Genomic DNA, 12,352 nt, shown 5'->3' with positions numbered 1-12,352 from the left:
TGCTGGAGCTCTCCGACTAATTTGTGGCTAAGAGGGAATGCTGATGTGAACATTTCCATTATCACTCTCCTAAAGTATCCATCAATAGCTTTGTAACTTTAACAACATGGAGGCAACATTGTCCAGAAAAGCTAGACAAAGTTTGCTGGAGGAAATGCATTATACAGTTAAAAAGTGTGTTATTTCAGATCTTGATCATGTGCATCAAGATCTTATCCTCCTAGAGCTCCCCCATATTGCGGTCAGTTAGTTTAGTATCACAGTCTGTCCAGACGGGGAATGAGCCAGTACACTGTCCAGACACGGGTGCACTGTTCCAGAGCAGAGGACATGTAGCACAGCGAGAACAGCAAGAGAAAAAAAGACATACATCTAAAAATCGGGTAACCGATATACTCAGTTCCATGATTGACCAATCAGAATCAAGTATGCTACAGAGTTGCCATTACGTTCATTATCTTAAATATAGGTAGTTTACTGTTGCTGTCAAATGCAGCTTATCCAATCAGAAACCCTCTGTTTTTTTAGATGCATTCTGTTTTTCTGAGATATGATGATGATGATGTCCATCATCTACTCTTAAGTGTTTCTAAAAAAAGGCTTATTGCTCAATATGCTTGTAGCGGACAGTGCTTTTCCTGTTCCCACAAGTCAACTCATCTTCAGGGCTCTTGAGCAGAAAGCATTCGCACCTGTCACCTGAGGGGCAAATCTGTGGCCTTTACCCCTCCTCTGTATCTGTCTCTTATGAAGAAAATGACAGGCTGACGGCAGTAATCATAGCAAGCATACATACTATTTTTGTCACAACTGGCTTGACGGGAGTTCAGCGGTCGACTTCATGTTTTTAAAGACACCATGTTTTTGAAATAGTTATTTTTAGTCTGTCTCAAGATGGAGCATTTGACATTTTTTGCGTTCCGTCTTGCACTCTAGAGTGAACAAAAAAATCTATCATTGTTTGTTCTATCATTCATTCGTTCATGTATCTATCATTCTGTCTATCGTTCTTTTTTGTTTGTTCATTCTGTTGTTCTTTCATTCATTCTTTCTATCTATCGTTCTATCTATAATTTTTCATTTATCATACATGCATCATTTGTTCGTTCATTCTGTCTGTCTAACGTTTGTCCATTCATGCCATCTATCTATTGTTTGTTCTATCATCTACCTATCTTTCTATCTATCATTTTTTGTATCTGTCTATCTTTTGTTTGCTCTATCTATCTATCTATCTATCTATCTATCTATCTATCTATGTTTGTTCGTTCTGTCTTTCGTTCCATCTATCATTCTATTAATCCAGCCATCCAATTTTTAACTGTTTTCACTTGTAAGACAAGAAGTGAAAGTGTGATATAAGAACCAAAAATATTTGATTACTCAGTGCTGTGATTGACCAATCAGAATCAAGTATTCTGGAGATTATGGTCATTAGCCTAAATTGAGGTTGTTTTACAGTTGCTGTCAAATGCAGCTCCGATTGCCAGATTGCCGAGTCAAAACCCTCTGTTTTATGAGATGCGTTCTGTATTTCTGAGATGAAATTATTTTATCCACTTTTAGAAAATGCTCAAGTTGCATATAGGGGAAAATGTTTCTCCATTTCCCACAAATCAACTCATCTTCAAGGTGCTTGAGCAGAAAACATTCTCACCTGTCACCTGAGGGCTAAAATGTGGCCTTTAACCCCTCTTCTGAATCTGTCTCTCTGTCTCTACGCAGTTTGCAGACCAGTCACTCATGAAGAATGCCATTAAAACGTCAGAGGAATCCTGGATTGAGCAACAGATGCTGGAGGACAAGAAGAGGGCCACGGATTGGGAAGCCACCAATGAGGCCATAGAAGAGCAAGTGGCCAGAGAATCGTACTTGCAGTGGCTTCGAGACCAGGAGAAACAGGCACGACAGGTGTGGAACCTGCCTGTTTCAGTGCTAATCCTAACTACCTAACATCATGTGTCATTCCATCAGAAGCTGTATTTATATTCTAATCAACAGGATTGTCAGTAGGAGTCAGGTAGTTAGCGTGCGATAATTACTTCACAAAACCATTGGCGTCATAAAATAAGCGCTGGTTTAATGCTGATCACATAGGAATTTTTTCAGAAAGTCACAAGTTAGCTGTGATGAGTGCTTCATTGGTTAAGATACTCATAGCTAAGACTATCGGCTACACAAATACCTGCAGCATATGTGGTTTGCGTTTTCACACTTCAGCCAGCTGTGAAGAAGACCATTCTTCACAGAAGCTATAGGCTTTCTTATAAATCACCTCTTGAACTGACTGACAGCAGTGTATCAGAAAGAAAAAAAAATGAGTCATTTGACCCAAGCAAACAAACATAAAAGATTTTACACAAACCTTACATAAACCTACTTTCTGTAAATGTCCTTGTATTAGAATGTTTACTATTTTGAGTGACAAACTTTGAAGATACGAAGTGCCTGTTCACTTATCATTTGTGAATGAACGCGTTTACTTTTGCTACTCGCTCAGCCTCGTAAGGCCAGTGCTACGTGCAGCTCCGCCACGGCTGCGGCCTCCAGTGGTTTGGAAGAATGGAACGCCCGATCCCCACGGCAGCGCAGCTCCGCCCCCTCTCCGGAGATTCCTGATCCTTCGCACTCGGACACACCCGCTAAGCCCCCCTCCCCGGCCGGAGTGGCCCTCGCACTATCCAAACCCCCATCACCCTGTGCACCAGGTCTGTTATCAGTCTTTACAATAAGGACAGTGTCATTACAACTATCAGTTTAACTGTGTGATGCATTTCCTCCAGCAAGCCAATTTATAGGGTAAATGCCACATGATGTTCATGGATTATAAGGAAACCTGTCAAAAACATGTCCGGGTTGTATTTCACTTCAAAATCTAAAGGAATTAAATGAGAAATTATATTTTGTGCAAAGAAAGACTGTTTCTGCAGTTCAGATTCTGTTACGTACACTACCGTTAGAAATCTCTTCGGCTCAACAAGGCTGCATTTCTTTGATCAAAAATTCAGTAAAAACAGTAATATTGTGAAATATTATTACAATTTAAAATAACCATTTTCTATTTGAATATATTTTAAAATGCAATTTATTTCTGTGATACAAAGCTGAATTTTCAGCATCATGACTCCAGTCTTCAGTGTCACATGATCCTTCAGAAATCATTCTAATATGCAGATTTGATACTCAGGAAACATTTCTTATTATTATCAATGTTGAAAACAGTTGTGCTGCTTAATATTTTTGTGGGAAGCATGATAATTTTTTCTAGAATGATTTGATGAATAGAAAGTTCCGCATTTATTTGAAATGGAAATCTTATGCCTTTACTGTCACTTTTGATCATTTTAAGTCTAGAAATAAATAAATTCCTTTTTCCAAAAAATCTTGGTGACCCCTAACTTTTGAACGGTAATGTATATAAACATAAAAATATATTGAATATTAATATAAAAACCTGTATTAAGGTAACAGAAATGCATGAGAATAATAGTGATATAATAAAGAGAATTGTCATTAAGAATGATCAAGTAATTAAAAAACCCTCAAAACTAAATTGTCCAGATGCATTACAGAAATTACTATTTGTGTGTAACTATACTTCATTTTAATGTCACTATGCAAAAAAAAAAAATTATAAAGTTTCTTTATGCAATTTTTTGTGTGTGGTCTTTTTATGAAATTCACCCAAAAGCACTGCAGGAGAAGCCACATAGATCTCTGTACTTTAGTCTTTCAAAATAAAGATTTCCTGTGTTCTGTCTCGCCGTTTAGGTCCCAGTAACCAGGCTTGTGTTGGACCAGACAGACCCACCTCGTCTTCTCTGGTGTCTCTGTATCCAGCACTGGGCTATCGGGCCATTATGCAAGAGATGTCCCCTACTGCTTTTGGTGAGGAAGTGAAATCACGCTTGCCAATCTGTCTAGCTGTCCTGCCTGATTCAGTATGAAAGAATCCAGGCCTCATTATATGCCATGTTAATCACGGCGCTCACTCGCCTTCCTCATGTGTCTCACACAGCTTGAATCTGTGATGTGATCCATGTGATTCAGTGTGGAGCTGTGTGAATTGTAACCAGCACTCATGCAGAAAGCAGCATGTACAGTCGTTATGTGCAGTTAAATACACTTGATTGCAGCTGAGTATCGGCACACCCCAGCTACTGTTGACATCAGATTAAAGAACTTAAGAAGGTGCAAATAGGGAGGGAACTCTTGTAATGGATATACATCAGTCTGAAAAGATGGACACACCTACTCATTCTTTATTATTGCTGTTGTGCACATTTAATAATAGTAAAGGCGTTAAAGAATGAAAGACTCTGTAAGTTCCTATGTATGTTGCACACTTGGTTTGGTTTTACAATATCATCAGCCTTAAAAATGTGATTTATAAAGAAATTAATTTTTAGACACTACTGGTCAAAAGTTTGGAATAATTAAGATGTTTTTGAAAGTCTCTTCTACTCACCAAGGCTGAATTAATTTATTAAAAAATACACTAAAAACAGTAATATTGTGAAATATTATTACAAGTTCAAAAAAAACTTTTTTTTTTTATTTGAATATATTTTAAAATCTAATTTATTCCAGTGATGCAAAGCTGAATTTTCAATGTACTCCAGTGTCACATGATCCTTCAGAAATCAAAGAAATTAATACTTCTGTTCACTAAGGATGTATTAAAATGATCTAATTTACTGATAATGGCATTTACTGTAATGTTAAAAAAAATCTATTTCAAATAAATGCTGTTCTTTTGAACTTTATTCATCAAAGAATCCTTAAAAATATATTACAAAAATGTTAAGCAACATAATTGAGCAGCAAATCAGCATATTACAATGATTTTTGAAGGATCTTATGACACTGAAGACTGTAGTAATCGCTTTGCCATCCCAGGAATAAATTACGTTTTAGAATATATTCAAGTTAAGTTATTTTAAAATGTAATCATATTTCAGAATATTACTGTTTTTACTATATTGTTGATCAAATAAATGCAGCCTTGGTGAGCATACGAGACTTATTTCACATTAAAAACATAAAAAAAATCGTTTTACAGGTAGTGTATACAGTTATCTATAAAATAATTTCAAGCATTTGAGCAGAAGCCTTCAGATAAGAATTTCAGTCATGTGTGTGAAATGTTTTGACTTGTGGTGTATATAATAGGCTATGTTTTTGTCTGTGTCAGCAAACCATAATGTGTTTTGTTGCTCTTGTTTTGCAACAGGCCTAACAGACTGGGAAGACGACGAAATATTGGCGTCCGTCTTGGCCGTGTCACAACAGGAATACCTCGACAGCATGAAGAAAAACGCCATGCATAGAGAACCTTCTCCAGACAGCAGTTGATAAAGGAGGGTTGAGGCACAATCTGCATCTGAAGCAGGAGGCAGATACATGGGGATCAAACCAGTCACATTCTCTCCATCATCATGCAGTTCACATTGTCCTCCCTTTCCTTCCCCCACCCATCCATCCATCAGTCCATCACTGGCCTCAGTCATCCAGCAGTAATGGCCCATTGTTGTGATACTCACCTAACCACTCCTTTACTTTCTTACACCATTCACACCATCATTGGACTTCTTTAGGTGCATGTGAAAAACTGATATCATTATAGAAAACATGGGGAAACAAAGTTATTGGAAAAAAAAAAAAGTCATACTTTATCCTCTTAATTAATATAATCTTTTTTTATTTTCTTGTTTGGGATGAAAATGCTCTTTTTTTTTTTCTTGGAATAAAAAAAGAACTTTCTGAAGAAATATACTTATTTGTTGGCATCCTCTTTATACAGCCATGATTCCTATTTTTGAAGATTTCACTATTACTCTCGAATGTGGAAAACAGTTTTATTAAAGAATGAAGTGTGTCTGAATAGGTAGGTATATAGAAATGCATGCAACTTTAATGCAATGCTGAAATCTACCAGTCAAGTGTCTCAAATGCTCACTAGGACATTTAAGTCTGGTAAGTGAGGTCTTGATATCTGCATATAAAGCATTATCAAATGCCATCGCTTAGCTATTAAAGTTCCGTTTTTCTTGGTATGTCATCATGGAGACAAAACCACATTCGATTTAGTAAATGGCTGATGTGGGACTGTCCCACATGCACAGAGCATGCTAAAGCATGAGTCATTATGCCCTTCAGAGGTTCTAAGATCATCCCTATTTATATGTGCAGATGTGCGCAATATTTGTGCTAAAGGACTGTTGTTGGTTTTTTTACTACTATTTGACTTCAATTTTTTAATTACTAGTAAATAACCCAATAGTGACCAGTATGTTTTTTTTATTTTCACTAGTGTGACTAGCTATTCAAATGACTAGAACTTGTTACTTGGGTACTACTTCATGTCTCAATTCAGATTCAATCTGAGTGTTTAAGAAAATAAAAAAAGAAGAAGGGGCACATTTTGCTATATAATTCTATATGGGGATTAGCTACACTTCCATTTACCTGTTCCAGTTTTTCTAGTCGTTTAGTAGTAGTAAAATGTATTTACTAGTATATATTTCAGTTTTATTTGTACCTAATTATGATGAGACACTAATATCTGTTTAATTTGTTACTAGTGGAATTTATCTATGCTAGCTGCTTTTTAAATTCTATTCTAACAGTCTATTTAGTCTATTCGGAATGGTTATTTCACGGGTTTCATTAACAATGCTACTAAAAAGAAACATCTTGCCTTAGTGCATAAGTGAATTAAAAATTTACGCGTTAAAAAAATGTCAAAGGTATTCCCGTCGTCTCGCGCTCTCGCGCTCTTTCTGTGAGGGACGTTGGGCGCAAGAGCTGTAGAGATTGTAGAATTTTAACCATAGCTCATTAATATTCATTCATTTAAAATTTTCAGCGCTGTGATTGGCTGTCAGTTCAAAACACTCCAAGCGTGTTGGCCACGATTGGGCGGGTTCGTTAGAGTGGGCGTGTTTACGCATGTAAACTTAAAACATCAACAAACTGCGAGATGGTTCAGAAGTGTGCGAGTGTTTGAAGGAGTCAGTCGCTGCGAACGGCGGAATTTGAATTAAACTGAACACAGACAGTGACGAACCGTAACGGATTACCATGGATATGTTCTGCTGAGGTGGCGCACTGTACTAGCTGAAGATATCACTTGTTTTTAGAGTTTTTATTCGTATGAAAACTGAAGATGTTGGATAAAAGGATTGTTGACCTGCGTTCGGATCAGCTGGAAGGCGTGAGAGCAAAAAATGGTAAGTTCATTAAAATACCGAACAAGAAAAAATATAAAGATCTGTTTATAAGGCTATGTTTGAGTTCGCCTTTAAATTATTTTGAAATGTACCAACAGTTAAATACTAAATGGCACTTGTGCTAAATTGTATATTAATCCAGAAACATCATTTAGAAGGACCGACATGCATTTTTGGTTGTTATGTTACATCTTTATTATATTTGATTGTGTTTACTTTCAGTTAAGGAGCACTTTGAGAAGCAATATAAGATGGGATCCCTTCTGGGAAGCGGCGGATTCGGTTCTGTGTTCTCCGGACAGCGCATTTCAGACGGACTACAGGTAAGAATGATATACTCTAATATAAAATGCAAACATTCGTGCATATATCTTCATAAATTTCTCCTCTAAATTACTTTTATTATCATTTTAGGTCGCTATTAAACAAATATCCTGTGATAGAATTCAGCAGTGGGCCAGTCTGGTGAGTAATCCTTCATATTAATGCAAATGTGTGTGTGTGTGTGTGTTTTTTTTTAAGTTGTCATCCAAGTAAAGCTACATTAATTTCAGTTTGAACACACAAACAATGAAATCATAGAAATAGGAATGATAGCGCCCTCTTCTGATTGTTTTGGGTTTTTTTACCGGAACAGCGTCGTCCTAATACAGAAAGTGACGTAGGCGTGACGACATGGATTTTTCAAAACACCTTAAAAGGGAAACTTAAGTGGACTTTCCCAAGTGTGTCAGAACCAGTTTTATAGTAATCCACTTGATAGGCGAGATATATTTGGTTTCAAAACAAGAAGAGTATTTATAGGTCCAAAATATGTGACAGATAAAATTGTAGTTCCCCTTTTAATAACCCAGGGAGAAACCCAATTTTACACCTGCAGTACTGTATGTTGAACTTTTCTAGGGAATTTTTTTTAATATAACGTCTTTTCCTGTGGAAAATAATCAGAATCCAAAGTTAACCATTGTTTTTTTTATTTACCCTTCATAGCCTGGTACAGCAAACAAGGTCCCCATGGAGATCACTCTCCTCCTGCGTCTGGGTGGAGAGTCGGGGTCGCTACCCAGTCACCGCGGCATCATCCGGATGCTCGACTGGTTTGAGATGCCGGGTCAGGGATACCTCATTGTGTTTGAGAAACCCCAACACTGCCAGGACCTGTTTGACTTCATCACTGAACGTGGGGCCCTGGAGGAGCCCATTGCACAGAGGTGCGAAAAAGCGACAGTCTTTTGGCATTCAATTCTAGCAGTAAGCCACAATACTGACGAGAATGGTCTTTTTTAGATTCTTCAAACAGGTCATTGAAGCCGTGCAGTTCTGCCACTCCAAGGGAATTGTGCACCGGGACATCAAAGATGAGAACATCCTTGTTGACACCCGCACCGGAGACATCAAAATCATTGACTTTGGATCTGGTGCTCTACTGAAGGACTCCATTTACACTGACTTTGAAGGTAAGGCAGCTTTAGTTTGGTTATTGCATATGCATGAATATAACATGAATGTGGAGCCGTTTCTAATGACCCCTCTGTCTGTTTAGGGACCAGAGTCTACAGCCCTCCAGAGTGGATCCTCCACCAGCGTTACAGCGCTCATCCGCTCACCGTGTGGTCGCTGGGTGTACTTCTGTTTGACATGGTGTGTGGAGACATTCCCTTTGAGCAGGATGCTGACATTGTACACGGCGCTCCAAGTTTCACTAAACGCATCTCCAAAGGTGAGCCGCAAACAAAACAAAATCTACTTTCTTAAAGAGACAGTCCACTCAAAAATGAAAATTCTGTTATCATTTACTCACCCTCACGTTTCAAACCTGGATGACTTTTTTTTTTTTTTTTTAAATTAAGAATGTTTGTAACCAAACAGTGTTGGGTACCATTAACTTCTATTGTATTTTTGTCCATACTATAGAAGTGAATGGGAGCCAAACTGTTTGGTTACCATCATTTTTCCAAATATGTACAGTACTTCCAAAATGAGAGTAAATTATGACAGTTCATTTTTGAATGAACTATCCCTTAATAAACATTTTTTCAACAAAATGTCACATAGACGTATAAAATTGTTTCCCAATATATAAAATTGATACAATTAAAGTTTTGTACTTGTATAACTTGCAAATACTTCACATTATGGCAATCAAATGGGTTGCAAATTATGCAAGCACTGTTTCAATGTAATCAAGCAGATTTGTTACTTAAGAACATTTACATTTACATCTACTTACAACAGAACAACATGAGCAGTTCGTTACAGAGCCACCAATCTTCGTAGTATACGATGCCAGGTTTATTCAACATTTATTCTTTCATTTCAGAATGCCAGTCTCTGATTCGCTGGTGCCTTTCATACAGGCCGGAGGATCGGCCTGGTTTGGAGCAGATTTTGCAGCATCCTTGGATGATGGAGAGCACTGAGGACATTGGAGATTTGCAAGCGGAAAGCAATATTAAGCCAAGCCTTTAAATCCTGAAGGACTTTGGACTCGATTCAGAAATTTCACACACACTGTTTTGTTTTACACACTGGACTTCCTGAACTCTAGTTGCTGGTTTCTGGATTCTTCCTTATTTATTTTTTTGTTTGGCTGCCTTCAACGTTCGTTTCATTTGGACTTGGGATCTATGCTTCTAGATGCCCAGAATAGCCCTGGATTGCTGCAGGTTTACATTATGAATGAATATTTACCACGACTACAACCATCACAGCTCAGTGCAACTTTTTTATTTATTGGGGATTATTTATTTTTTTCCGCCATGTACTAATTTATTTTTTGCAAGAATTTCAGAAGCAGTAAACTGTGTTCGTCTTGTTTGTTGGTTGTTTTGAAGTTCTAACCGACTTAAATGACAGTAGGTGGGCTTGCAGTTATTTACCAGACTGTGATGATACCTGGTTTTACAGGTTTCTGTTGTACAGTGATATTCTCTCCCTGTTCTAAGGGGTTTCAAAAAGACTTTGGATCTGCTTTCCAGTCTTTTGACGGGAGGCCTGGCGGAACAATAATTCAGGCTCACATGGATCTGTTCCCATTTATCAACACACACTCTCAAAGAAGGTGTGACAGAAGAGAAGAGGAACATTCCTGTGGATCCTGTTTACTCTAAATGAACCAGTTCCCTAGATGGATTCCTCAGAGCCATTACTAAGCCGGCTTTTGGTTTCTGTCTGTATTGTTTGCAAAATACCTGCGTTGTAACTTAAAGAATGTTGTCAGGACGCTTTGTACTGAACGAACTCAGCTATGTGTCATTTTGTTGGAAGTTCCCAAAGGTCAGCATGTTAACTAATGTCAGGAGGGTTTCAACCACTAACCCACTTTTGATGTTTACTAAAAAGGGCCTATGGGCTTTTCCTAATTGTCTGATTACACACCAAAGAGATCTGCCTTACTGTCTTATGTGAGGTAAACATGCATAATGCCAGATTAATTTGATTTGTAAAGTAAAGCAAGTCAAAAAAATCTCTTTGAAATTTGTTAGTTCCGCAAGTGATTTGCTTTTGTGTTTGGATCCAAAACAGCATTGACATGTTCAAATTGTTTGATTCGAGACTTTAAAACTGAACGTGTACAAATTGGACCTTTCCCAACATAACATGTAATGCATGATCCATGTAAACACTGGGGTATTTTTACATTCATTACAGTCAATTTTCTTTTTTCTTTCATTTTTTGTTATAAAAAAAATCCTTGCACTTTTTGCTTGGGTTGACACAACAATTTTGCTGTAAATACTTGTGTATTCAACAATGCACTGTGGCTGTTGTCACATGATGTTTAATTTAAGAGATTCTATGAATAAAAAATATAGATGTGAAATATCTATATTTAAAGAAACACCTGTCTTGTCTTTTCTATCCATTTTTGCTCATGCAAATAAGAAATAAAACGAGAAACTCCAGCCATATCAGTGATCATAGTTTTCTGTTCAAGGGAATTTTTAAACAGGCCTCTCTAGTCCAACCATTCATGTTAGTTATTCCCGACAAGTGAAGCAGGAATGTTTTGATCATGTTCACGTGCTTGCTTTATTGTAATGACAGAACTGACTTTTCCACATGGTTTAACGCCTGCAACTGACACCCTGAATGTACTGTATATACAAGTACATTAGACACCAAGTGTGCCGCACTAGTCCTCAAAAGTGAAGCCTTGGGTTTCGATCTCCCCCAGGTGGCTGGTCCCAGTATAGGTCATAAACCCCACCCTCTCCATGTAATCTAAAGGGATTTAGACAAACAAAATAATTAAATTTCACTTCAAATATTTTGTTTTCAAACATGGTTTTTGACATTTGACGTAGATTTTAATCACGCTGATGTAAGTTCAAGTGTTCGTTTTTTAAATAAGTTTGGTTTTAGTTAGTTGTGATGCTATAAAAATGGGAGTGTGACGTTATGATTGACAGGTTGAGACTGAGAGCCAACAGACTTTTTCGGGATCTTCAGGAAGAGATTGGAGTTGTATTTACCATATTTTAACACAAGCCTCTTATACGGCAATCAGCAGACAAAAAGCGGGAGTGTGGGTGGGATGCGGCTCCACTTCGCTCACTACTGCGCAGACTCGGGTCCCAAATAAGTGCAATATGGCCGTGCCCTATTGGGACAATGGTGTTCTTCAACATTGGTTTTATTAATAATTGGATCTTTATTTGGATTTGAGACACGTAGGGATGACTGCCTGGCTCAACGAGGTGTTGAAGATATCTGTTAGGACTTTCATCAGCTGTGCAGCACAGTCTCTCAGTACACGGCCCAAGAGGGTCTGGCTGCAGCCTCGCACTTGCACTCTCAGACTTGCATTCTCAGACTTGCACTCTCAGACACTTGCGCTTCCGCTAGCGACTTCACTTGCAGGCTTTATTTTTTATTTTGTTCTATGTTTTTTTACTTTTTGTTTGAATCTCTCAACATTTTACAACATTAGCCAGGTGGTGAAGACAAGACAAAAGAAACTAAATTACAAAGTTACTTGCAATCGCCACTTGCACTCTCCGCTACCTGCAACGTCACTTGCAATCGACACAAATGGTGCGTGTTGCCATTGGAGACAAGACGCTGTGGTGGTGATTTAATGATTAAAACTAATTTAGTACTATAACATACAGGGTCTT

At 37.8% G+C, this 12,352-nt stretch overlaps 3 protein-coding genes across 5 annotated transcripts in view; all 3 read left to right on the top strand.

Annotated features, from left to right (window-relative positions):
- The window catches only part of LOC107653422 (OTU domain-containing protein 5-A-like), a 27,681-nt gene extending 21,972 nt beyond the window's left edge, over window positions 1-5,709 (top strand). For 2 of the 3 annotated variants that reach the window (XM_016440132.1, XM_016440130.1), the window contains exons 6-9: window positions 1,726-1,911; window positions 2,501-2,708; window positions 3,772-3,888; window positions 5,234-5,709. In XM_016440132.1, coding sequence (XP_016295618.1) covers window positions 1,726-1,911; window positions 2,501-2,708; window positions 3,772-3,888; window positions 5,234-5,355 — 633 coding nt within the window. In that variant the 3' untranslated portion in view covers window positions 5,356-5,709. The remainder of the gene's footprint in view (window positions 1-1,725; window positions 1,912-2,500; window positions 2,709-3,771; window positions 3,889-5,233) is intronic. The other variant, XM_016440133.1, reaches the window with a different exon arrangement.
- Window positions 5,710-6,938: 1,229 nt separating this feature from the next.
- On the top strand, window positions 6,939-10,900 carry LOC107653424 (serine/threonine-protein kinase pim-2-like). Its single transcript, XM_016440135.1, has 7 exons — window positions 6,939-7,232; window positions 7,455-7,555; window positions 7,647-7,697; window positions 8,223-8,443; window positions 8,520-8,689; window positions 8,776-8,952; window positions 9,553-10,900. The coding sequence occupies exons 1-7, from the start codon at window positions 7,169-7,171 to the stop codon at window positions 9,699-9,701; spliced, it is 933 nt and encodes a 310-aa protein (XP_016295621.1). The 5' UTR covers window positions 6,939-7,168; the 3' UTR covers window positions 9,702-10,900.
- Window positions 10,901-11,911: 1,011 nt separating this feature from the next.
- LOC107653405 (uncharacterized) overlaps window positions 11,912-12,352 on the top strand; it is a 15,057-nt gene continuing 14,616 nt past the window's right edge. The window contains exon 1 of the mRNA XM_016440113.1: window positions 11,912-11,947. Within this exon, the coding sequence (XP_016295599.1) occupies window positions 11,912-11,947 (36 nt within the window). The remainder of the gene's footprint in view (window positions 11,948-12,352) is intronic.

The sequence above is a fragment of the Sinocyclocheilus anshuiensis genome, unplaced genomic scaffold (genome assembly GCF_001515605.1).
Source record: "Sinocyclocheilus anshuiensis isolate Anshui unplaced genomic scaffold, SAMN03320099.WGS_v1.1 scaffold71, whole genome shotgun sequence".
In the NCBI taxonomy this organism is placed as follows: domain Eukaryota; kingdom Metazoa; phylum Chordata; class Actinopteri; order Cypriniformes; family Cyprinidae; genus Sinocyclocheilus; species Sinocyclocheilus anshuiensis.
This window is presented reverse-complemented; position numbering and strand designations above follow the sequence as displayed.

Coding starts and splice junctions, on each gene's coding strand:
- LOC107653424 (XM_016440135.1), top strand. CDS start 7,169: ATGTTGGATAAAAGGATTGTTGACCTGCGTTCGGATCAGCTGGAAGGC. Junction 7,233..7,454: donor AGGCGTGAGAGCAAAAAATG/GTAAGTTCATTA, acceptor GTTTACTTTCAG/TTAAGGAGCACTTTGAGAAG. Junction 8,690..8,775: donor CATTTACACTGACTTTGAAG/GTAAGGCAGCTT, acceptor CTGTCTGTTTAG/GGACCAGAGTCTACAGCCCT.